This window comes from Motacilla alba, chromosome 2 (assembly GCF_015832195.1).
Source record: "Motacilla alba alba isolate MOTALB_02 chromosome 2, Motacilla_alba_V1.0_pri, whole genome shotgun sequence".
Lineage (NCBI taxonomy): Eukaryota > Metazoa > Chordata > Aves > Passeriformes > Motacillidae > Motacilla > Motacilla alba.
This window is the reverse complement of record NC_052017.1, coordinates 29068240-29092590: the sequence shown is the minus strand read 5'-3', so window position 1 is coordinate 29092590 and position 24351 is coordinate 29068240. Positions and strand designations below refer to the sequence as shown.

At 38.7% G+C, this 24351-nt stretch overlaps 1 protein-coding gene across 1 annotated transcript; it reads left to right on the top strand.

Annotated features, from left to right (window-relative positions):
- Positions 1-41: 41 nt before the first annotated feature.
- ANKMY2 (ankyrin repeat and MYND domain containing 2) lies at positions 42-24153 on the top strand. Its single transcript, XM_038122654.1, has 10 exons — positions 42-267; positions 3447-3511; positions 11243-11381; positions 13208-13306; positions 15271-15431; positions 16569-16783; positions 17900-18035; positions 19816-19944; positions 20347-20488; positions 22628-24153. The coding sequence occupies exons 1-10, from the start codon at positions 57-59 to the stop codon at positions 22849-22851; spliced, it is 1521 nt and encodes a 506-aa protein (XP_037978582.1). The 5' UTR covers positions 42-56; the 3' UTR covers positions 22852-24153.
- Positions 24154-24351: the final 198 nt, after the last annotated feature.

Here is a 24351-nt window from a genome sequence, read left to right as displayed (position 1 = left end):
GGAAGCTGGCGGAGGGCGAGAGGCTGGCACGTAGTGACCCCCATCCCTGGGCAGGAATGGTTCGCCCCGCAGTCGGCCCCGGCGGGGCGGGGCTGCGGGCGGAAGGCTCCGTGAGGAGCGGAGCGGGGGCGGTGCCGCGGGCGGGGGCGCTTCGGGCGCCGTCCCGGGCTGATCCCGCCTTACCCTGCGCGGGGGTCGCGATGGCTCCCCCCAGGAAAGGCGACCTTAGCGCCGAGGAGAAGGAATTGCTGGCAGTGATCGCCACAGGTGAGCCCTCGCGGCCCCGGGCCGCAGCTCCCACGGGCCCCGCTGGCCGTGCCCCGGGAGGGATTTCGTGTCCCCGCACGTTGGGGGCGGCGGGTGAGGCGCCGTTACCGGCCGCTCGCCGCGGGCTCCCCTCGCCCCCGGCCGCGCTCCTCAGGTCACGGCGCTGAGGGCCGCCTGCCTTCCCGCCCCGCCTTCGGGCCGTCACCCTTCTCCCTGCCGGGGAGAGCCGCTGTTCCGTGCCGGAGCGGCCTTTCCCTCTCGGGCAGGCCCGCGTCACCCAAGGCGTGCAGCGGGGGGCGCGCTGCGCTGCCCTGGGGCTGGGGAAGCTCAGCTGGGCGGGTCTAACTCTGCCAAGGAAAGATTGAATCTTATTGGCGATGTCTGTTGGCATTTGCTTAGTTATTGGTGTTAATGCCCACTGCCAAAAAGAAAAAAAAAAAAAAAGTTTTCTTGGGGGTAATTTCTAGCGTGCTGTAAGGTTTTCCACATATGCTGTTGCCAGACCAGGGCGTCTTTGTGGACACGTCATTCTCACATTGCCAGCACTTGAGCTTGTTTGGGGTGTTGTGCACCTCTTATCCCTTATAATGTTCTATTTTACTATTCCTTATACTATTTTATATTATCCTGTTAGAGGGAGGAGAGGGGCTCAATGTCTGTCGAGATGGTAGAGCCTGGCACTTCTGGATGGTGCCTAGCAGCAGGACATGAGGCAGTGGGCAGAAACTGATGCACAGAATATTCCACTTGCATAAGAGGAAGGACTTCTTTACTGTGCAGTTGACCACGCACTGGAATAGATTAACCAGGGAAGTTGTGGAGTCTCTCTCACTGGAGATACTCAAGAACTGTCGGGATGCAATTTTGTGCCATGTGCTCTAGGATGAGCCTGCATGAGCCAGGAGGTTGGACCAGATAACTAGGCTACTGTGGTCCCTTCTAACCTGACCCCCATTCTGTGGTTTTGCATTTCATGTGAGTGTCACAGTTTTGTCGCACTGTCTGTCACACATGTTTGTTGCCAGAGAACTTTCTGTCATTTGGGTTTCCTGGTCCAGCAACGTGAATTTCATAACTCCAACTAAATAGTTACCCTCCAACTGGTATTTTGAAAATGATGAGCAGCATTCATTAGTTGGAGGCAAAGTACAAACACCTTGTGTTCTGTGCATTTCTATATGTAGTTTCCAGGCAATTTGAACCCATGAAAGTTTTACTACAGTTTTGGTGCTTCACTCCTAGTTGTATTAAAATGTTTCTCCGTGTCAGAGACACAAATGCAGGACAGCAGTGCATTTATTGTGGACCAGAACCAGTTTGACTGACTCACTTTAATAAGAGTTTAAGACCTTGGTCTTGCACACACATCTGTCTGACTTACCTGATGTTTCTGATCAGGGTCATGGGATAATTCAGGTTGGAAGAGGCCTCAGGAGGTCTCTAGGCCAACCTCCTGCTCAAAACACATCAGCTGTGAGGTCAAATGTGATGGCTCAGGGCTTTACCCCATCACGTCTCGAAAACTTCCAAGGAGGAAGGCTGCACAGTGTCTCTGGGCAATCTCTTTGCTTTACTGAGTTCATAGTGAAAATGCTTTTCCTTGTCTCCAGTCTGAAGCTTCCTTTCATTTCACCTTCTGCCTGTTATATCTCTTGGCTTCCTACCATGCCACCATTATGAGGAGCCTGGCTCCAACTTTTACTTCTGGTGAATTCTAGAAGTCTGTCTTCCGTCAGTTTAGTGTCTTGTTTGAAAATCCTTCAATGTTTTGTCATACAGAACTCTGAGTTTGTAAATGCGACTTTGCTTTGCTTGTATTAAAATTTACTTGAAGATCACCTCTTGAAGACTTTCTCTTACTGGTGTTTGTTCTTTGGCTGGGATATTCTTCTGAAAACTGATCCAGTTCTTGAGAAGCTTCTAACATGTTTAGAATGTATGTATGTCTGGGGGAGTGAGTTAGCTGATGATTCCCTGACTGTCAGTCTTTATTAAGTGTGTGAGATGGGCTCAGGTGACTGTCTTTTTTTCCTGAAATTAATGAATTAAAAGAAAGATGGTAAAAGCCCATGTAGGGTAGTTAAACCACACCAAAAAGCCTTATGAAAAAAAATTATTTCTAGAATTTCAATCGGATTTTTTAGCCAAAACTGAAGTTTCAAGAGCTGTTTTGCTAAAAAATTGCTGGGTGACTTCTGAAAGAGTGAAGATAAACATGAAAATAATTAAAATAAGTGATGCAGTGCTTATTTTTATTAAGAACATCACTGCTGAAAGACCTTTGCTGATGATTGAATCAGTAATTAGAAGTTTCTATTAATTTGCAATAATATTTTCCAAACTCAGACTCTTGGAATGTTCTTTTATTTCTTTGTGCCTGTAGAAGCTGTGTTGGCAATATCTGAATAGTTTTCCAATGGGCTTTAAATCATATTTTTAGACCTGTGGCTTAGCCAAAAGGATTTTGGTAATGAATTGAAAAATAGTAGGACAGTAGAATTGAACAACAAGTGTAGCCTGTTTTTTCCTGGCACATTTTTTTCAGACTTCAGTCTACTTATGCATTTGGCAGTTTTTAGAAATGTCAAGGATCAAGCTACCTGGGTCCTTGTCCTTTCTATCTCTATCCTCTATTGCCAAAAGCAAATTCATCCTACTCCTGTGGATGTGATACGTTGCAAATTTCAAACTGAAACAGGAAAAATTATGTGAGTAAATGATAAAGCATGTTTCATTCAAACCAAGAAGTCTTTAAAGTGAGGTATTTTTTTTGAGAATATAGACAGCTCTTTTAGACAAAAGGGATTAAAGCACAAAATGTGTTAAAATGCTCAGTATCATGATACTCATTTGGAGCTGTTCATGTGCTGTTGATGTGTCCTGTTCTTGTGTGTGTAGGTCAGTTACTTCACAAAAAATAGATGTTTATTTGTAGTTCATACCTTCCAACTGCTCTTTGATATTGTGAGTTCTTGGCTTTTAGCTTCTACAACATAACACTGTTCATTGCTAAGCTTCTTCACTGAGGGCAATTAATTTATTGGTGTTTAATTACATCCCAAGCAGTTAACATACAAAGATTTTGATTCTAATGAGAAATGGAAATGACCATTTTCCTCCAGATTCTCAGTTTATTCTATTTCTCACCCCCTTTTCTCTCTTTGTCCTTTTATTTAAAGGAAACACCGAGGAGGCTGGAAGGCTGCTGGGGAGCAAGAATGTCCGTGTCAATTGCCTGGATGAGGTACTGCAAAACTGTGCAAGCATTATAAGGAAATAATTTAATAAGGAAATATAGTTTAATAAGGAAAATGCTAGGTCTGAAGGCCTTAATGTTAAATAGGATTTCTATAAAACAGCGGTTGCTATAGCCCTGAAAATCAGAGTTACTTTCATGATATTTCCAGCTTGCAGCCGAATAATGAACCTTTGGAGAGTTCTTAGAGTTCTTACTGTTTTTTTAAGAAAGGTTAAAGATTAATGTTACTTAAAGTACTACACTGTTTCAAGTTCCAGCATGAGCTTTGTCTGTAAGGTAAGATAAATGCTGCAGCATGGGGGTGCTCCCTGACTTGTTGTCACCTTCAAAAGCAGTAGTCCCTCTGCTTAGTCCCTCTGTGGCAGACACAGCACCTGTCCCCATCCCCTGCTTTTATCTCATAAGCGTACTAGCTCGATCAGAAATGGAACCACAGCCTTTTATACAAGTGGGTGTGGTAAACATGTAGAAGATTAAAATCCTGAAGTGCTACCGGAAAGTGGGAATAAGTTTGTGGAGAAAGGAACCTTAGGTGATGTTCCTGTTTCCTCTTCTCTTTCTTTATACAATGTTTTTCTAAAGCATGCGACATTAATATGAAATATAACATGCAAGCAAAACTAATTCCCCATCATGCATGTTAAATCCATGTGTAATTTATCAGTTTAAATGTTAATCTGTGGTTGTTTTCACAGCTTATAATTTCATAGATATCACTGGGAAATTCTGGGAATGTGTCTAGTTCAGCCTCTGGCTCAAAGCAGCTTCAGTTCCAGGCTCAGATGAGATTGCTCTGAGTTTTGACATGCCTGGCCTTGTAAATCTCTAGGGATGGAGACTAAAATATTTCTGGGCAACTTGTTCTACTCTCTTAATGTGATTTTGGTGAAAGACTGTTTCACTTATGTCTGAACCTCAGCTCAGGCTTAGTGTCTCTTGCCCTCCTACCACCGTAAGTGAAGAGTTTGTCTTCTCAGTGGTCTCCCTGTCAGCTCTGGCAGGCTGCTGTTGGGTCCCACAAAAGCCATTTCTTCTCCAGGCTGTGCAAGCCTGGCTCCTGCAGCCTCTCTTCACTGCACAAGTGCTCAGGTTCCTACCATGTAGTGGTGGTACTCCATTGATTTTGTTGCAGTTTATCCATGTCTTTATTGCACTGGAAGGCTCAAAGTGGCACAGGGTATATTGTAGATGTGGTCTCATGAATGCTGAATGGAAAAAAATTGCCACTTCTTCTACCAGGTATCTTCCTGGGATATTGTTAGCCTTTTTTTTTCTGCCAACAGATCCATTTTCTGATCATTCTTAAGTTAAATACTAAACCTGAATTTTTATTGTATGAATTTCAACAAGTTTCTGTAAAGCTAGTAAAACTAAGCTTTACAGTGAACTTTAGGAACCCAGGACACAATATAAGTCTGGTTGTAAGTGTGCTTTATTGTATGGACATCAAAAGGTTTTCCTTAAGTGTAATTGCTGGTCGTGCTGAATGACGGCAGCGTTGCTGCAGTATTAGTGCAACATCTGGGATTAGTGTTGAGAGGATGTGGCTTATTCAAAGAAACCACGTCTGAGTTATGCCTCAGGCTATTGTTGTAGAAGAAATAGTACTAACAGTATTTACCTAAGTCTCACATCTGACTAAATGTACATAAAGCCCATGAAACTTTATGCAATGGACTTGCAGACTCTTTTTTAATCCCAAGAATGGTGTGTAATCAGGCACATTAAACCGGAGAGGGTTCAGGTTTCTTAAATCCATCAGCTATGTGAGTGTTACAGTTTTTCTTTTATAATCCATTTTTGCTCCAATGTGTTATTCTAATATCTATACATAAGTAAGAGTGTGTCAAATCCCAGTTAAACATCAGCTTAGTCTGTTATTCATTGTTGCCACAACTGTAGATTGCTCTCAGTGCATCAGGTCTTACTGTTTTTCTCTGTTGCCTTAGTTGCTTATCTTGAAATTCACATTTATATTACTACTGCTACGTATTTTGTTAATATTAAGAAGTAAGGAAGCCCTGAAGATAGAATGCTTAGGTATTAAAGTGGGAGCACAATTCACTTAGGAACTTATTTCCATCCTTGAAGACTTTTTTACATGAGAGAATCCACAGAATGAGCCCAGGTTTAATGTAATTCTGTCTTCTAGCTGTGGTACAGCAAGCATGCAATCACAATTTAATAATTTTGGGCTGAAGAACTCATAGCATCAGAAGCAGGTTGTTACATAGTGCACTTCCTAATCTAAAAAGAACCCACAGATAATCTGTTCCTTTCATTTTTGGTTTGACTGTATATTCTAATTGCTTGGATCCACTTTCTTGTAGATTAAAAATTACTAACGATCAGCTGTCTTTTCTCTATGTACCTTTAGACAAGGACCAAGTCATATTTTAACATCTTGCAGATGCAGTGACCTTTTAAGTATCTTGCCTAAAGTTATGTTTCTGCAGCAAGTGAGCTCTAATAGTGGCTCTTTTTAAAATTCTTTCCAGTTGTTTTGGCTTCTTACTTTAAAAATGTACATATGAGCTGGATGCAGTATTTCAGCATTGTTTCTGCTGTTGGTACATGTATTTAAAAATAAAAAATTATAAGTCTTCTTGCTTTTCCTGCCCTTGTTCCAAGACTCCCTCATACCCTTCACCTCCTGCCGAGCTCTGCTGGGAGTGTCAGCACACAGTAAGATCCCTTCACTCAAATCAGTGTCCCAGATGCCCATCTTCCAGAAGGTTGGAGATATCCAGCAGATACAGTCCTGTTTTTTCTCAGCACCCTTTCTGACCAAATCAGTTGTTTTGTTGTGTCTTAATCACTGTCTTTATGAAAACAAGCGCAATGGCTTTTCTGCAAAACTGATCTTTAACAGTTTGGTGACTTTAAAACTTCAGGGACGTTTAAGTTCAGGTGTCCTCAAACTTTGGGACAAATAGATGGGCTGTAGAAATGGATGTAAAATAAAATCAAATATATTTAACTTAAATGTACACTGCTTAGTCATTTTTAAATGGAGTGGTTGATAATTTGGAAACTTAGTATGGGAGAAATTTTTCAGAACTTTTTTTTCCCCTGAGAGTGCAGAGCTTATAAGTATTGTGACTTTGTCAGCACTTTGCTGACTTGAACTCCATCTGCAGCATGTGGCTAAAATATTTCAGATTGTTATAGAAAGGCAGGCTCAAGGAAGCACATGGGCTTTCCAGCTGTGGAAGTTTCCTCTGGTCATGTTGGTAGTTAAGGTTGCAAAGGAGTACTGTATCCCCTGTTTTCTGCAGATCAAGCCAACAGACTTGACCTGAAAAGTACATCATTTTTCTCTATTTAAAATAACTGTAAGGTTGTTCATAATCTTCTTACATACAGAATTATCATCTGGCATTAGCAGCATTACTTTTTCCCTCCCGTTTCATAATTCAGCTGTTCAATTTGGTAATAGATCATTTAGAAACAGTCCACTTCTCTTTGCTACAGAACCGAACACTTCCTGGGAATTACAGCAGCAGCCTGCTTATTCATGGCTGAGATGTGTGTAGCTTCACTCATACTGAGTATGTTCAATGGAGGGTTCCTTTAAGTAATCCATCTTGCTATTCTAGTGTGAAAATCCTATGCTAGCAGAAAATGCCACATCCTTGGCCTTTGTTAAGGAGGAAGGGTTTTGTCTTTTGATGTTTTTTACATAATACTTCAAAATACACAAACGAAAGAAAATTCCACTGCAAGTAAGAATTATCTGGTTTCAATTCAGGTTGCTGATTGATGTAGGCTTTAACTTTTCATCACTGCAGATGAACTGAAGGATCATCAGAGGAATCTAATGTGTTACATATGTGAAACCAACAGCTGAGCAGGATGACTATAAAGGAGAACTATAGCTGTGATCGACACTTACTGAACAGTATTTCATATTCTAATTAGTCCATATTTAGCTACAGCTAAAATCATTTGTGCATGTAGCTGTTGACCTCCTTCCAAATCCTGCTTTTAGGAAATTTAAGATGTGTAAGGGCAATCGTATTCAAAAGCTTGAAGGGTGAAATTTCTAGAGGCTTTCATCCAGTGAAGAGTCAAGTTGTATTTCTAGACTAACAGCATTCAGCACAAGAGAGTTGATTTTAAAGAGATACATCAACAAGTATTTCTGCCTTGTAGCACCTGTTCTTTTTACATCATTTTTAGCAATGTCCCAAATACTGTCTCAAGTAAAAGCCAAACCAAGAGTTATGTGTTTTGTTTATAATTTTCTGACTTGAATTGTTGCCTGAACCTGCAGGGTAAAATAAGACACTCTTTCTGTGTTAATGTGGGGCATTGGAGGAATGATTCCAATTCTCCCTGGAGAAGGGAGAGGTTGATGCTTTAATATTGCTGGCATACAAGTGTCTACAGCAGTTTTTCAGCTAGGGTTTTGACAGCCCTTTCACTTACTTTTTTTTTTTTTTTTTTTTTACTTTTCCTGCTCTATTTAAATAGCTGGTGCTTGCATGTGCAATGCCTTAGTGTACCCCAGTACCTGCTGAGGGACTGCTCCAGTGTAATCCAGCCTGGATGCCGAATCTTGACATGGTTCCATGGTTGAGAAGAAGGGTGAAGTGAGCGTGGGAATGTTGGGAACACTTGGATTGCGCTTTTCACTTGAGTAACACAGGTTTATGTGGCTACTTCAGTGGTGAATTGTCATCGTGTTAGGCACAAAACTATACCCATGTGATGTCTGTGCTCTTGCACAGTCATGTTCACAAAATGGAGAAGTTTTATGCCAAATATGCACATGCCACTGGAGTGGGATATACTGTGTATTTTTTGTTTGTTTGTTTGTCCCACTTCTTGTTCCCTAGCTGTCCTGTGTTTCCCCATTCCTCTGTTGATGAAGGTTGAGCAGGAGTTTTGTTGGAAACTTCCTTTGTAGTTCCTTGAAGGCGAAAGGTTGCTTTTCCTTTTTATTATCCTCATAAATTTCTTTTTATTCATCCTGTTGAAGCACACCTCAGCTGGATGCTGAAGACAGATTGACCTGCTTTCTTCTTCCTCTGTGCTGGTGGTGGAGTCCAACCCCTCCCTGGTTCTGGTACTCATCTCTCTGCCTCTCCACTGACCCCATAGTTTGTTGTTTGAGGTTTTTTTCATCAATTGACTTCCCCGCCATGGCAGCAGTTCTTGGAATCCCATTCCTCAGTCTGCTTTTGGGCTATTTTCAACATGAGGAACTGGGAAGGATGGTCTGTAATGGCCGGGCTGGCTGTGCTAAGAGCCCTTTTGTGCCAGGGAGGTCTTGTTGGTTGGTGAGCTGGAGAAGCCAGTCAAGAGAAGTGCCAGGCAATTTTTAGAGGCACTGTAAACTCTGTTCCTCTTGAATAATGGTGAGACATACAGGAAATACTTGCAGCTCTGCAGAAGAGGTTACCATGTAACATACCTACCAAAAAAAAAAAAAAAAAAAAAAGAAAGCTGGGAAGGATTCGCTTTTGTCCTGGAGAATAAAATTAAAAAGCTCAATTTTTTTGGTTAGAAGAATGTTGCATGGTAACAGCTAGAAAAAGGATCCTTCATCTGATGTTTCATAGTGGAACAAAAATTTGTTTCATCTGTATGTTTAATAAACCATCTGCTAGTTTTGTCTTTTAAGTACATTGTATTGACAATCCAAATGTCATCTGTGAGAAAACAGACTGTTGCTGGACCTGTCTTTGACATTCAGGCTGAGAAAAGTATTTGCAGTCAATCCAGTTTCAGTGTAGGGACATAATACAGGATACCAAGCATTTCCAAATAAATTTGTGTCTTTCCTGACCCTCTTTTGTTTGCTGTGAATGTGAAAAACTGATATTAATGTGACTTCAAATCTAATTTTATAGCAACCATCCACATATTTTCTGCCTGATGTGTTTTTTTTTGATCCACACCACAGCCTGACACTTCCAAAATTAAATCAAAGGATTTTAAAAAACAGTTTTCTGGGAGGAGAGGATAAAACAAACCCAGTTCTTTACTTTGTCATATAATCTTCAGATCTTAATTGAAACAACTGGCTTTCAAGATATAACAAAACTTAAAAGTCATTGTTTTTTAAAAATCATTCTCCCATCAAAAACTGTACTGTGTTTATATTCCCTTACTGCACTACCTTTCTGTGCTGCTAAAGGAGACAAATCCCTACTGTGACTCCAGACTGGGATTGGCCTGTAAAGTTGGTTTTGATGTAACATTATGAAATGTAATATAATAAAATATATTTTATGTAGTAGGACAGAAACTCTATATTCAACATTTGAGACACCCCAAAAGAAATCTAGCAAAAGCAGTCTGTTTCATATTCATGAAGGGATCTCTTTAGGTATTTTGGTTCTTCAATGTCAGTTTATATTGCGGTTTACCAAAATTTGTGGGTTACTAAAACATAATAGATCAAGTAAGCACTTTCTATTATTTTCAGTTAGGATGGAGAGTAATGAAATTATAATACCTTAAAATTGTTGTACTTTTAACTTTTTCAATTTCCCTCACCTTTAGAAATTTTTTGACAATCATGCTGTTAAATTAAACTTACTTGGGTTTCATGCAGTCATAAATCAAAACAAGAAATACATTAAGGCTCAAACTGACAATTACATTATTTCAGAGTATCACATTACCAGGCATTTACAGAGCTGCAGTAATGTTGTACATGAATGTACTCAAGTACACTGCCTTGACTGCCAAAAAAAGGAACAGAATGCCATTTTGATTTTCTTGAGGGACAAACTAAAGCACTCGCCCTGGTATGCAGTGTTGGAGGGTGTTCTTGGACAGTTAAAGTATCTTGGCTGATAATGTGAATCCTGACGTGATGTTAAGTGAAAATAAACAGCATATTGGAAAAAGCATACTATATTTTGAAAACAGAGTGTCATGCAATTTTATCAACCAGCAGCATGCTTCTCCCTGCCCTTGAAGAGAGATAGTGCAGGCTCTCTCTAACAGTTCACTCTAGTTCTGAAAATTTATTCTGGGGTTTGCCCAGCTTTACCTTTATAATCACACCTCAGTCCTCCCATGCTGAAGCAAATCCTTTTTGTGCGGGGGCAGTTGATCAAACCAGCCAGGTTTGTTAAAGTCTGACAAGAGCCGTGTGTCTTTATGAGGTTTATGAGGGCTGTCAGGGCTCTGGCTGATCAAGGACACAATGCCAAAAGGGTGGAGAAGTGAGAGAGAGGTGGAAGGCAAAACTACCAGTAATCATGACTGAAAATGAGCAAGGTGGGTTTCAGAGACTGAAAATCTTTCTAATGTTTAAAACAACAACTGCCTATTTCTAATTTTCTTGCTGCTTATCATATGAGCCACGGCAGGGGAGAAAAGAATAACATAGGAAGCTAACAAGTTTTCTAAACCAAGCTTTTCCAACTAGCAGAAACATCAGTTGTGTTTAACACTAATGTCTTACATAAAAGGACAATGGTGACTTGACTAAATGAATTTCATTTGTTAAACCGTGCTCTGTTTTCAAATTTATAGCACAGCATAATAAGAAAACTGACACAGAAATCTGCTGCACGTTAGTAACCATATTTTTTCATTAAGATTTCGTGAGGGTTTTTTGTAAATAAAATACTATGTGAGACTTTGGTAGTTATATTGAATATGTATGGCCAAGTAAAAATGATCAGTGGGATGAAGATCAAGAGATGTAACATTCTTTTTTGTATGTTATTTGCTTCTCCTTTCTTTTGCCAGCATGGCATGACCCCTCTGATGCACGCAGCCTACAAAGGGAAGGTGGACATGTGCAGGTTGCTGTTGAGACACGGAGCTGATGTAAACTGCAATGAACATGAGCATGGATACACTGCCTTGATGTTTGCTGGACTTTCAGGTAACTTCTTACTAGACTCAAATCACTGATTTTTATGACATCAATGGCTACAATTTGCCATAAGTTATTAATTTAAAAGTAAGTGTTGACATTATAAGTGTTTTATTATTCAGGTTTGCTGTTTTTTATATGAGCCATGCAACTACATCATGATCAGTAAAATCCTCTGGGCAGTGCAACAGGAGAACCTCTGTTCAGACTCATATAAAAACCTATTTTGTTCAGTATTTTGAGGCATACAGTCTACTTATTGTGTGCCTACTTTGTCCTGTTTGTTAGAGACCTCAACATTCACTTTCCTGGGACAGTTTTCTTGTGCAGTGGAATAGATTTTGTTTACTTAGACACATTTTCAGTGTTACACTGAAAATGATGCTGCACCAGTAGCTTTTGGTGGTATATAAGACTTCTCAATCCAGTATTTTTCAAATTTTGTCTTTCTCCTACATTATTTTTCCAACTGTCATGTGGACTTTTAAAAATGTATTTAGTAAGTTTTAAAACCATGTTTTCCCAAAATAATTTTCACCCTCCTCTTGCATTATTATTTTTTGCATGGGAGTGCTTACAGCTGTATATATCTTCTCCTGTCTCAAGTGGTGATTTGCAGCTTTCCTCTTGCTATTCTTTTCCCCTGATGGCTGGAACAGTAATTTGCTTGAGTGAGAAAAAGACACCACATTAAAATGTTGTTCCTTTTGGAGAAAAGATTTGATTTGGGAATATTAGGTTATTTTAAGTATCTTCTTTACTAGGCCACTTATGTATTACCAAAAATGAGATTCTAGGGGAGTCAGGGTTCTTAGCAGGTAGAGTTTAAACTGCCTTCATTCATCATAAATATTTAAAAAAAGGCTTATGTGGGTACATGAACATTAACTAGATCATCAGATTGTTTTTCAGCTACAACTTTGGTAAAAAGATGTGTGAAATTCCGGTGTTCTGTGGTATTGAGCAATATCACAGCTGCAGCAGATAGATGAGAACAAACTCTTAGAGGCTGTTAAATGAGTGCTACTTTTTAGAAAATGCTGTATTTTTACCATTTTCTCACAGCTGAGCTTTTAGCCTGTCATCCTGGGTGTGAAAGCTTCTGAATGTTGACTTTAGAGTCTGTTTTCTGTGAGCACAAAAGGTACATGAGCTCTACTGATGCAGTGACTTTGTTTTTAAACATTAATTTTCATCCACCATCCCTTTTTTGTATTCACTTTTCTGTACTTTGCATCTGCACAAAAATGGATAAAGTAAGAATACCTTTGAAAGCAGAACCAGCAGGAGTGGTGACAAGAGTCCTTTTTTAGTCTCTGAAGGGCACCAATTAAGTCATCTAATCTTCCCATCAAATTTTAGCTCCATTTTACTTGGTATTTAGCCCAGTCTGAACACCCAGTTCCCACTGTGGAGAAAGGAACAATCTGTTCTGTTCACTGTGTTCCTGCTACATCATAGTCCTGAATGTGTTTTTCTTCTTAGAATAGCAAATGTAGTTGAACTGTTAAACTAGATTAGTAGAATTTCCTTCTATACTGCTGTCCAGAGGGACCAACCTCTAGTGTAGCTGCATGAGTAGGACTCCCATAAGCTCCACGGGAAGCTGAATGTGCATTACAGAGAACAGAGTTACACCTGTTGGAACTCTAAATAAGCACATGCCTTTCTCTAAATTTGTGCTTAAAATAATTACATGCTTAACATAATGACTTTCATTTTCCTCAGTGTTGTTCCTGGTCTTTAAGAAATTCGGTACCTCTTTTCTGAAGCATAGAGAATTACAAGTTCTGATTTGTCCTTGCTCATTCCCCAAATCTTTCCTGCAAATTCAGGAAACAAAGAAATCACCTGGATGATGTTAGAGGCTGGAGCAGAAACTGATGTTGTCAACTCTGTGGGAAGGACAGCTGCTCAGATGGCTGCTTTTGTGGGTAAGATGAAAATTATTATCATTTTCTAAACTCCTTAAGAAGTGAAGTGTTAGAGTCTGATGCTTTTTCTTGGAGAAACATTATTTAATGACTTATTCTGAACTGACACGTTGCTGAGCTTTGTTTTCCACATCTCATCGTGTAAGAGTCAATTTGTGTCCTATTCCCATGTTTGATTTCCTAAAAACACAGATGATGTTACCTGTGAGAACAGGTGCTACACAAGTGTGTAAGTTTTTGCAATGTCACTGCTTTGGAAAAGTAAGAGGAAGCTGGTTGCACTGGAGGGGTCTGAAGTGCAGCACCAAGTGCTAATTGGAGCTTCCCTTGTGGGAAAGTTCAACTGTAGTGCCAGGAGTTAGGAACTCAGCTGAGCTTTGCAGCTGTGTGCTGGCAGCATGCCAGCCCTGCCCTTCTCCCTGGCTTCTGGGAGGGGGAGATCTCTTGGAACCTTTTCTGAGGTAGTCACTACTTACTGACCTGAACTTCAGTAGAATAAGAGAAAGATTTATCATTCCAGCATGCGAAATAATCCCTGGCAAAACACGCAATAGGCTTTTTTTGCTTTTTTTTTTTTTTTTTTTTGCTCTTTGTTTGTTTTTATAAGCCCTTTTTAAATTTTTTTACCCTCCTTGACAATACTAGGTTCCTGGCTTAATGTCCAACTTCTTCTCTAGCAGGGAGAATTGATAAAATATTATGAGGTTAAGTGGAGTCATTTTCAATGGCATTGGTGTTCTGAATTCAAGGCTACCTTGCCATTTAGATTTACTTCCTTGAATAGTGATTTAGTGCTAAGTTTTAATTTCCATTTTATCTCGTTCTGCTGTTTCAAAGAAGAAAAGTCTGATATTGTTCACTTGAGGTTCAAGCAGCAAAACCTGAACTATTCATTTAAGTATCAGAGAAGTCTACTCCCATTAATTATCCTTTGGATTTGGAGAGTCTTTTCTGATGTGATGCTGTATGGAGTGAATGGGGAATATTATCTCCAACATAATTTTTGAGAATTCTTGTTGAAAATCTCATCACATCACCAAAGTATTATAAATATTTTCAGGCATACTGAGATACACTACTCTGTAAAAGTCTGCACATTGGAATCTATTCCTGTTAATTTTTTATTCTTTGTCCAATCAACATTAATTCATCTGCCTGTGTGTGGGAAGTGAAGATACTTCTTCCCCTGTCATTTGTCTTACACTGTGCTCCATTAGCTCAGAACTGTCTCTTCTAAAACAGTGGAGGATTTTAAATGTTGGATTTTGAGTGTCTCCTACTGATTATAGGATTAGTGCCAAGACAAATCAATCAATTTAAAGAATGTGGTCCTGAACTAGAAAAGATAAGTTTTACTTTTCTTTTAGTCAAGTAATCCATTGTATTGTCAGACGTATAAAACAAGAAGAGGGTGTAACTTTTCTCATCTTGTTGCTTTCATTACAGTCCTTTTATTTTTGGTAAACTTCAAGCGTGTTCTGTTCTTATAACTTCTCCCACCTTAGGTTAATACAGTAATACTTGCTTGCAGGTCTGAAAACTTAAGAATCTCAATGCAAATGTCATTCATTTCAAAAGTACAAAGTAGGAAAATCTTATCTAGAAAAATTATAGAACCAGTATGAGACTACTAGTATAGTATAATTTGGGGAGAAATGACTATTCTCTTAGTTGTGGCTTACCAGGGAAAGAGAATGCAGAAAGCGGGCAGGATATTCAAAATGAATTTTCATGAGGGCGTTCCCTGCTGGGAGTCACTAAGTTAATAACACTTACTGAGGATTAAAGCTACATGCAAGAGAACGACAAGAGTTGCCTCTTTGCAGTGCAAAATATATCATATAAAGCTCCTTTGCATGTGGGTAGCTCTCACCTGTATTGCTTATATTACATTTGGGTTTAGGTGGTGATTTTTTTTTCTTATTATTATTTCACTGGTGATTTTTTTCCTTGTGTGCCTTCAGGTCAACATGACTGTGTGACTGTCATCAACAACTTCTTTCCACGTGAAAGGCTGGACTACTATACTAAACCACAAGGCTTAGACAAAGAACCAAAACTGCCAGTCAAATTAGCTGGGCCTCTGCATAAAATTATTACTACTACCAACATGCATCCTGTTAAGGTGGAGTAATACATAAATTGTATGTTTTTGTTGGTGTGGGAGCATTTTTTTTTGTGTCAGAAAGCATTCTGCTCTTCGGCAAGTTCAACTGAGATCAAAAGCATTATCTGCTAATTCAACTACTTTTGAAAATGAGGAAGAATCAGCCTCAATGTTTAGATGTGATTAAAAAAATATTTCAGTGTTTGTATACACCAGAATCTTGAACTAACACCTTTAAGTGGAGAGATTCTTACTTCTTATATCAGTAACCATAAATAGCTGTCTCTTTAGGCTTTATTTCTCAGCCCCACTTGAAGTGGAAACATACAACAATTTCCTGCCTTAACAAAATCTCCTTGTTCTCTCAATGCTTTTCTGAGCACGTATCTTCCTACCTTCATCACTGGTTTGCCACAGTCACATCTACCACTGCTGCTGTTTCTGAAAGTATCTGCAAGACAATGTTTATTTTACTTCCCAGGATATTGCTGACAATAATGTCTTTTATGGTTTGCTCCTCCAGTGTAGTTCAGAGAAATGAATACACCTAAATTCAAATACAAATTCCTTGGGCTTGCCAATCAAAGTCCAGAATTTGTTAACAGTTTCCAGCCAGGTATCTGCAGTACACAGAGACAGTAGTGCACCAGTGGCAGCTAATTGAGTGAGTAGAGCTTACAGTTTCCTCATAGATTGTTTTATTCAGTGCTTTACTAGGCTACAGGAGGTACTCCACAATTATGTGAGATGGATGTGTTCTGTGAAACTGCTTACATCATACAAGTCCTTAAACCATACAAGACTGTAGAGTTCAAAAGGAAAGAGATTTAGGATAGTGTAGGTAGTTTCTATAATTTCTTTAGAAGTAGTTTTGATTCTTCAGGTTCTTATTCTTTAAAAAGAAAAACAAAACAAAACAAACTTGCTGTTTTTAATACCAGTCTTAGTTGTAAATGTTTTCTTATTTGGGAACTGTGAATTACAGTATGTTGAATAAGAATGGTAAATAATGACTGGAAAAAGAAAGGGAAGACTGCATAAGAAGGAAGTAGAAGAATATTAGAAACTCCACTGAAATTTAGCTACCATGAGCTATATAAGCTTTAATGTCAATGCACAGGTCTTAAGTGGATTACATTTTCTTCAATCTTCTAGATCGTGTTACTGGTGAAAGAGAACCCTCTGTTGGCGGAAGTAGAAGCACTGCAGAAATGTTACAGGGTTCTGGATCTCATTTGTGAGAAATGCATGAAGCAGAAAGACATGAATGAAGTTCTTGCTATGAAAATGCACTATATCAGTTGCATCTTCCAGAAATGTATTACATTTTTAAAAGAGCGAGAGGATAAACTAGATGGGTTTATCAAAAGGTGAGTATTTCTACAGAGAGGTCTGAAAGCACATGCATGCCCTGGTGTTACAGATACCAGGAAAAAGACAACTGAAGGAATAGATTGGATTGGTTTGGATAAAGGCTATGACAAATAACTTGTTAAATAATCCCAGCTGCATTTACTTCAGGGTGGCACTGTCTCCCTTTTTTATGTATCTGAAGTGACGCTGTCCTTTCCTGGGTACAAAGGAAACATTACTGGAATTTCAGTTCTACTGGAACTGGTTAGAACTTGGCATTTACATATGCACCATGAAGCAGCAGACAACAATGCGTGATTGAAAAGAAGGGGAGTGATAGGCTTGAAAAAGGACTTCTCAGTGTCCAGTATGGTTCATCTGGGAACATTTCTTATGCCGTTTTGCTCTCCAGCAGTCATGCGGGTTGAGATTTTTTTTTCAAAAACACTTAAGCAAGTGAGAACTGCAAAACCCACAGACTCTGGATGAGACTTATGCTCTTAAATAACTTAGACAGATCTTCAGAATCTCCTGAGTTACAAACCAGCTGCCTGATCTTACATAATCAAAGTAAGTGGCCTGACTTTTAGAAGGATCACATTCCCTGTACACCACTGTGGATTTTTACTGAAATCCTCTGTGACACTGAAAATAAATGATGAAGTCAGCTTTCACATGATGAAATCAAATAGTTCATCAGTGATCTGTGTAAAAAAACAGTAGCCAAAGAGGCGTAAGGACTGTAGCATGCTATAACAATAAAGTGGAATTTGTGTTTTAAGGTATTGTTCATTCATCTGTGTTTATTTTTACAATGATCATTTTTAAACAGCACAAATCATTTTGATATTTTAGTCAGATGTAGATAGTATACCTATAGATTATTATTTTTCTCTGTGGCTGAATTAGTAACTCCTGGTTTCAGAGCATTTATATATTGTGTATTTCATAATGATTGTGCATTAGAATAAAAATGCTTTCATTTGCATTTTAACATATGAACTTAACATATGAAGTTGCCAAATTATTATTCTTCTCTATAATCTGAAAGGGGACAGACTATAGCATGCTGTGTTTGTTCTTGAATATTTACCATGTGATTTCTGATTTTACATGCATTTTTAAAAATTTAGCCTCTTGAAAGGGAGAGATAAAGATGGTTTCCCTGTGTATCAAGAGAAGCTAATTCGAGAAAGTATCCGGAAGTTTCCTTACTGTGAAGCCACGTTGCTCCAGCAGCTTGTGAGAAGTATTGCTCCTGTTGAAATAGTAAGTTTTTCCTGTCAAGAAAATCCTTTCTCAGTAACTTGCACAGTAAATCCAGATTGAGACATCTTTCTGTCCTCAGCTTCTGCAACATATTACAGTCCTGCAACCCTTAAGCAAACGGTTTGATGTCCCTAAACTCTCTGGAGCTGGATTTTACGTATTGCGGGAAAATGCTCTAAAGTACTTCAACTAGTATTCTTTTCATGTGCCCATAACAAATGCTTAAACACCTCAGCTTTTAAAGAAAACTGATGCAATATTTTCTTGTCTTTGAGCTTTCTTTTCCTCCTCTGATATGTCTGTTCAGTTTTTCTATGCCAGTTCACTTATTGAAATGGTAGATTCAGAGAAATATGAACCCTTATTTGCACTCTGTTTTCACAACGTCTAAATTCAGTTTAAGATTGAATAATTTCCTGGATTTAATGCATTCATTTGTTCTATTGGACACAAGAAGATGGTAATATATGATGGTAGAAAAAGGAGAAAGGTTCAGTGGGGTTCCTTTTATCACAGAGAGGGAGAGGCAAGATGATGCAATGTGCAGCAAAATTTATATCTAAATTAGGAAATCAAAATTACAAGTTAAAAATCTAATCTCAGTTGTTCTCTTAGGCCTTTGCTAGCACACTCTTCATTTCAGGACTATTTATTGCTTCGTAATAAATTTTACACGAGAGTGGCTGTTCTTTTTTAAGCATGTTCTCTCTGGTCTCTGAGAGCGAGATGTTGTACGCACAAACACTGGGGAGTTGGAACAATCTTGTGACGTGTTTGGATTATTCAGAGCCAATTAAAAATAGCCTCCATCTTAAGTGGCTCCAGGTCTGCTAAAATGTCCTGAGGCTTAGTGCAATCTCTACTGTTTGCCTAAGCCAGGAAGATAAACACAGTGTGAAAACATAAGCCATTGTGATGCATTACAACTTGCTTTAGAGTAAACATTTTCCTTCCTGTTCCTTTTTTCTTAGGAGAGCCTCAGTCTTTCATGCCTTTAAAGCAGTTATGGTTTATTCCATTGGATTTCTGTCCATTATGCAGAGCTGGAAAGGAGAACATACTATAATTTTTATTTATGTGGAAGCCTTTGACTTTTGTCATTGCACAATTACTTGGATTCAGTTTGGGCATCTCAGTGTTGTCGTAATAGTTACGATTGTGCATATTCCATGGTAGTCTGACAGCTTAAGGAATTACTTAGAGCCAGAACTACTTGGTGTTTCTTCTTCAAATATTTACATCATTGCCCCAAAGAGTATTTATATCATTGCCCAAAAGAATAGTTTTCAGGTATGGTTACCTAAACCTTACTGCTTGCATTGCATGGGAAGGATGCTGCAAATAACATCTAAATAATAATAATAATATGCAAATAATTGAAAATTTCAAGTTCTGACCATTTGGTCTGTAGCACCTGTGTGTACTGAGCACAACATTGACAAATGAAACGCGTTTGTTTTTTGTGTGCCAGCACAGAGATTGCGCTGCAAAAATCTGCTGCATAGGATCTACAGATGTAAAGAATGTGGAGTTTATTAATAAACTTACAAAGGAAATACTACAGAAGCTCAGGGCTTAAGTTAACTTGAGATACAAAAGTGTATCTAAAGATAAATCTTAAGTTGTGCATGTTAGTTGAAGTTCTGTGATTTGGTTTTATGTTTTTACTGCTGCAGCAGCTTCAGTGAGACCGATGCTCGTGCTCATCGTTTCTTCCCTTGCGCGTCTCTCTCTGCAGCAGCGCTGGCTTTTAATCTCATTACCGCCTCTTGTCTTTCAGGGCTCTGACCCCACGGCTTTTTCTGTGCTTACACAAGCGATTACTGGCCAAGTGGGTTTTGTGGATGCTGAATTCTGTACAACTTGTGGGGGAAAGGGAGCAGACAAAAGATGCTCAGTATGTAAAATGGTAAGAATAAAAAAAATACTTGCACTGAGGTGCTGAGGATTTTGAATGCTTCCCTATTTACCGTGTAGACTTAGGAAGGATGGCATGCATGCCTGCACTGAAGATGTTCAAGCCATCTACTTCTGGGAAAGATGCATGAAGTTCACAAGTAGGAAGGAGTACTTGGATTTCCAAGTGTGTACGCTAAAGAATGAAGAAAGAGCAAAAATTCTGTATGTTTAGAGTTAATAAAAACTGCTCTTTATAGATTCTTATATAGGTTAGAGTCACTCCATATGACCTTAAAAATTGCTTTAAAATAACATTAAGTGCTATAGATAGACATTTAACTTGCTGCACTACGAAATGCAAAGAAATTCTTCTAGTACATGAAAATTAATTGGTAATTCTGGTAACTTTCAGGTGATGTACTGTGACCAGAACTGCCAGAAAATGCACTGGTTTACCCACAAAAAAGTCTGCAAGATCCTGAAGGAAATTCATGAGAAACAAGAACTAGAAGCTGCCAAAGAGAAAAGGAAACAAGAAAAGAAGCAAAAGAAAGGTTAGGATCTGTTGTTCCCTTGCTGAAACTAATGCTGTGTTAACTGCATCACGAAGAGCAATTTACCAGGTCTTAAAACTGGAACAGCTGAGGTTGGGAGAAAAATCTTTGATGAAACATAACAGCAAAGCTGAGTTTGCTGGGATACTGGCCTTTAAATTTACAAATGCTGTATACTTTCCAAATGTGGATTTTAATGATGCAGTTACACAGATTTCTACAATGGAAGCATTCTGATTTACGCTGCACTGTTTCAAAATCCAGATCTTTGATCAAGTTAGTGCAGAACTTTAATGCTGCTCTATGTTTTGTTGGAGGTGTTAAGACAAGTTGGATAATAAACAAGAAGCCTGTTCCTTCCAGTTGCAAAGGTTAATGTAGATGTTAAATCTCCCATAATACTTCTCTTCATAATCACAGTATCAAGTTTATTGTGTTTTGTGCTTCGAATGTGAGGAAAGCAAGCAGTAGTCTTTAAACTGCTCATGGTGTTTTTCTCCCTTCTAGAAACAAGTAATTAAAATAATTACTAATAAACACTGTATTTCCCCTTCCCATGTTTCTCCAAGTGAAATAATAGGAAAGTAGGGGATGCAATCACTTTTTCTCTTTTACAACTTACTGGCTTTCCCTTCCTTTGTTTTAAGGATTGTAGAAGTGCACTGCACAAATCATTGTTGCCTTACAATGGTAATGTTGTTCACTTCAGCTGTACTCAAAATAGCAGGATATAAATCAGTAATAAATCAGTAATAATTAAAGTTTTCAACAGTTTCCTCTATTGATCCTGTTACAAGAGCTGCTGTTGCATGGGATCAGGATGACTGTGGAAGTTGGAGGCAAGGATGTTAGAAATCCCTGCATGTATTGCATACCAGTACAACAAAGCATAATGAGCTGTGAGCGGTGATGCCTCACGTGCTGTCCTTTTCAGAGAGAGAGGCACGATCTTGGTGGAGGGCTCTTCTCCCTTCCTGCCTAAAAAGCAAAGCTAACATTCTTTGTTATGTTTCTCCTCCATTATCTACATGTTAATTTTCATTAGCTGATTCAAGTAGATGGCCAGCACATTATAGACCTTATCCAATTATGCACTGTTAGCAAGACACTGCAGTCATCTGAGCTTCAGGTCACCTTGTGAATGGTGTTGTATCAGAGCATTTCATGTCAACAGCAGTTTTATTTCAGAAAGTTAGTAATACCCCCTACAAATCCTGTACATCAGGAAAGTAATAATTAAAAAAAACAACAGCTGCAACTGCAAGCAAACTCAAAAGTTTAAGTGCTTCTGCTGTACAGGGGTGAGTATAAGAAAAGTCCACGTTTCAGCCTGTGGTGAAGGCTCTTAGCTCACTGCCACGTAAGACCTTGGCAGGGCTTTGGCAGGGTTGTGGCTAGCTAGCTGTGACTGTTTTTTTGGCTGGCTACCAGTCACAACAGAGAACAATAAACCAAGATATAACTACTGCTCCCAATTAGGCTTTCCCCGCCTTCTTTTCAGAAGTCCTAGCATGCAGTCCTACTTAGCAGAATCAGGTGAAAAAAGTTATTTAACACCTTCTTTTTTCTCAGAAAACATTGCTTGAAGAGTAAAGGTGCAATAGCTTATTCTGTTCCGTGCAGCCAAGTTATGAATTTTAGGATGATTAATTTCAACCCAAGTTCATTGTTTTTAAGCACATAATTTCTTCAGTCTGTTTTATGCAGAAATGCTTCCTATGTAGTCATGTCCATGTCTTTTTGATGTAAAACAAACCCCACCTGTACTCGGTGTTTAACTGGCTTGCAGCCATTCTTTGAAAAGCTGGTGATAAGAATAGTGTCAATAAAGCATGTTTGAATTGAAAGTTAAAATAACTGTGGAATCCTACTCTGCTCCTTTCTGTAATAAAAAAAAAGTAGTCTGTCAAAAATGGAAGATAAATTACTGAGGGCTTTCTATAGGGTTAGTTCCAGAGTAACCTTATACCAACTTCAGCAAAGCTTTAGTGTTTTGGGTTTTTTCAATGAAGATTTTCTGAACAAATCACTTCTGTAATTGATGCAAAGTATCCTAGTGTTACTGCTTTTCAACAATAAAAATATTTGCTTGCAGTGGAGTTCAGTGTTTATTAATTGTGTGATTTCTCTTTTGTTTAGATGAAATGCAGCTAGCGGAGGGTAGTTCTACAAGTGAACAACAGTCAGATCCTAGTCCAGATCCTACAAAAAACATGGATCCAAATCATCCTACTGATGGAACAGAAGAACCTGAATTTACCAAAGATATGGAGGCACTAGCCCTGCAATCTGAAAGTCCACTGGAGAGTGAAACTGCCTTAGATGACATTGATCTTCAAAAAATTCAAGATTCTGAGGAGTAAGAAGAGGGTAGGAAGGGACTGAGAGTTCTCAAGGGTACTAAAGAATTTTTTATGCTGACCATGTCTGAGTTCTTGGAGCATGGCTTATGCAAGACTTCTTTTAAAAGACAGAATGTCTCTGTTCATCATAAGATAGAATACTGGCTACTTTGTCTATAAATACTCCAGGTTTTGTTGTAAATTGTCAAGATAGGTATTTATTATCTGCTAAAAATTAGTGGCATAGATCCATCTGTATGTATACCAACAATAAGCCTAGTGAAACTGAGTTTCTGTGGTTAATGAACCACATAGTGAAAAATGAGCAGCATTTGATTTGGATTGTTTTCCAAACTTAAAACTTACTTTAATTGTAATTTTTTTTTTCTGCAAGTACATAGACCTGTAGTTAAAAGCACTGGAAGGCCAACTGTTAAATTGCTTTTTTTTTTTCCCCAGCACTTTATGAAGCTTTATCTGAAGGAATTCAGTAGCAATTAAGTTTCTGAAGATACTCATCTGAACTCTCAGTTTTTCATGACAGTACTGTAAATATTTTTGACTAGTGAGAGCACAAAAATAATGTCTATTTTGTGGCAATTGTAGTAAATGAAACTGCTGTTTCAGGTGTCTCAAGCTGATGGTGAAATGTGTGTTTCACTATTGGTTTGGTCAGAAATATTCCAAAGTCTAATGAAGGGAAGACCAGAATGACTCAAAATACTTTGACTGACAAGAATAATGCATTCTAAATTTTGCAGGTAAAGATGCCTCAGAGCACAGTGGGATGTTGCTTATGAATTATTTCATAAACAAAAAATGCTTAGTATTTTTCATGCTGAACTGGTCACAGTGAATTAAATGAGAAAAATCGTGTGTGCATTGAAACAACTGGGATTTCACTTTGGCTTTCAGCTAAGTACCAGATCTAGAAAATAGCTTCCCTCAACTTTGTTTTTCACTCAGATTTATTTCTGTCTCTCATGAAATCAAAGGGAATGCCACAACTGAAAATATCAATTGCTGCATAAGGATGGCAAAATTGGAGACTGTCTTACTGTCAGCTGAATCAGTGGTGTTTTAAATGTAGCAGTATTCTTCTAATGAGAGGAGTAAGGACCATCCACAAAACAGAGAAAACACTATTAATTTTTTTACTATATAATATGTTGAAAGTTTTTGTTTAGTATTCTCAAAACTGTAAGAGTGAGGATACATAAGTCCACCTACCTATGCAGGGAATGTACCTGTGTTTTAATTTCAAGGATTAGTAGATTGTGAAGAATAAAGGGAATTTTTTAAAAATAAATTTGCTATGTGGCAGTTATGTTTCCTGTGTCTGTAACATGGTGACTTTCTCTTGTGACGTGCAGGGACTCCTGTAGCTTCAGTATACAAATTTAACTTGTCATGACTGCTCATGACAACAAGAAATGCTTGCCTGGACCTCAGATCTGTAGTCACGCTCCACACTGAGGTCTGGAAATGCAGAAGTTCTGCTGCCTCCCTGTTCCACTCACG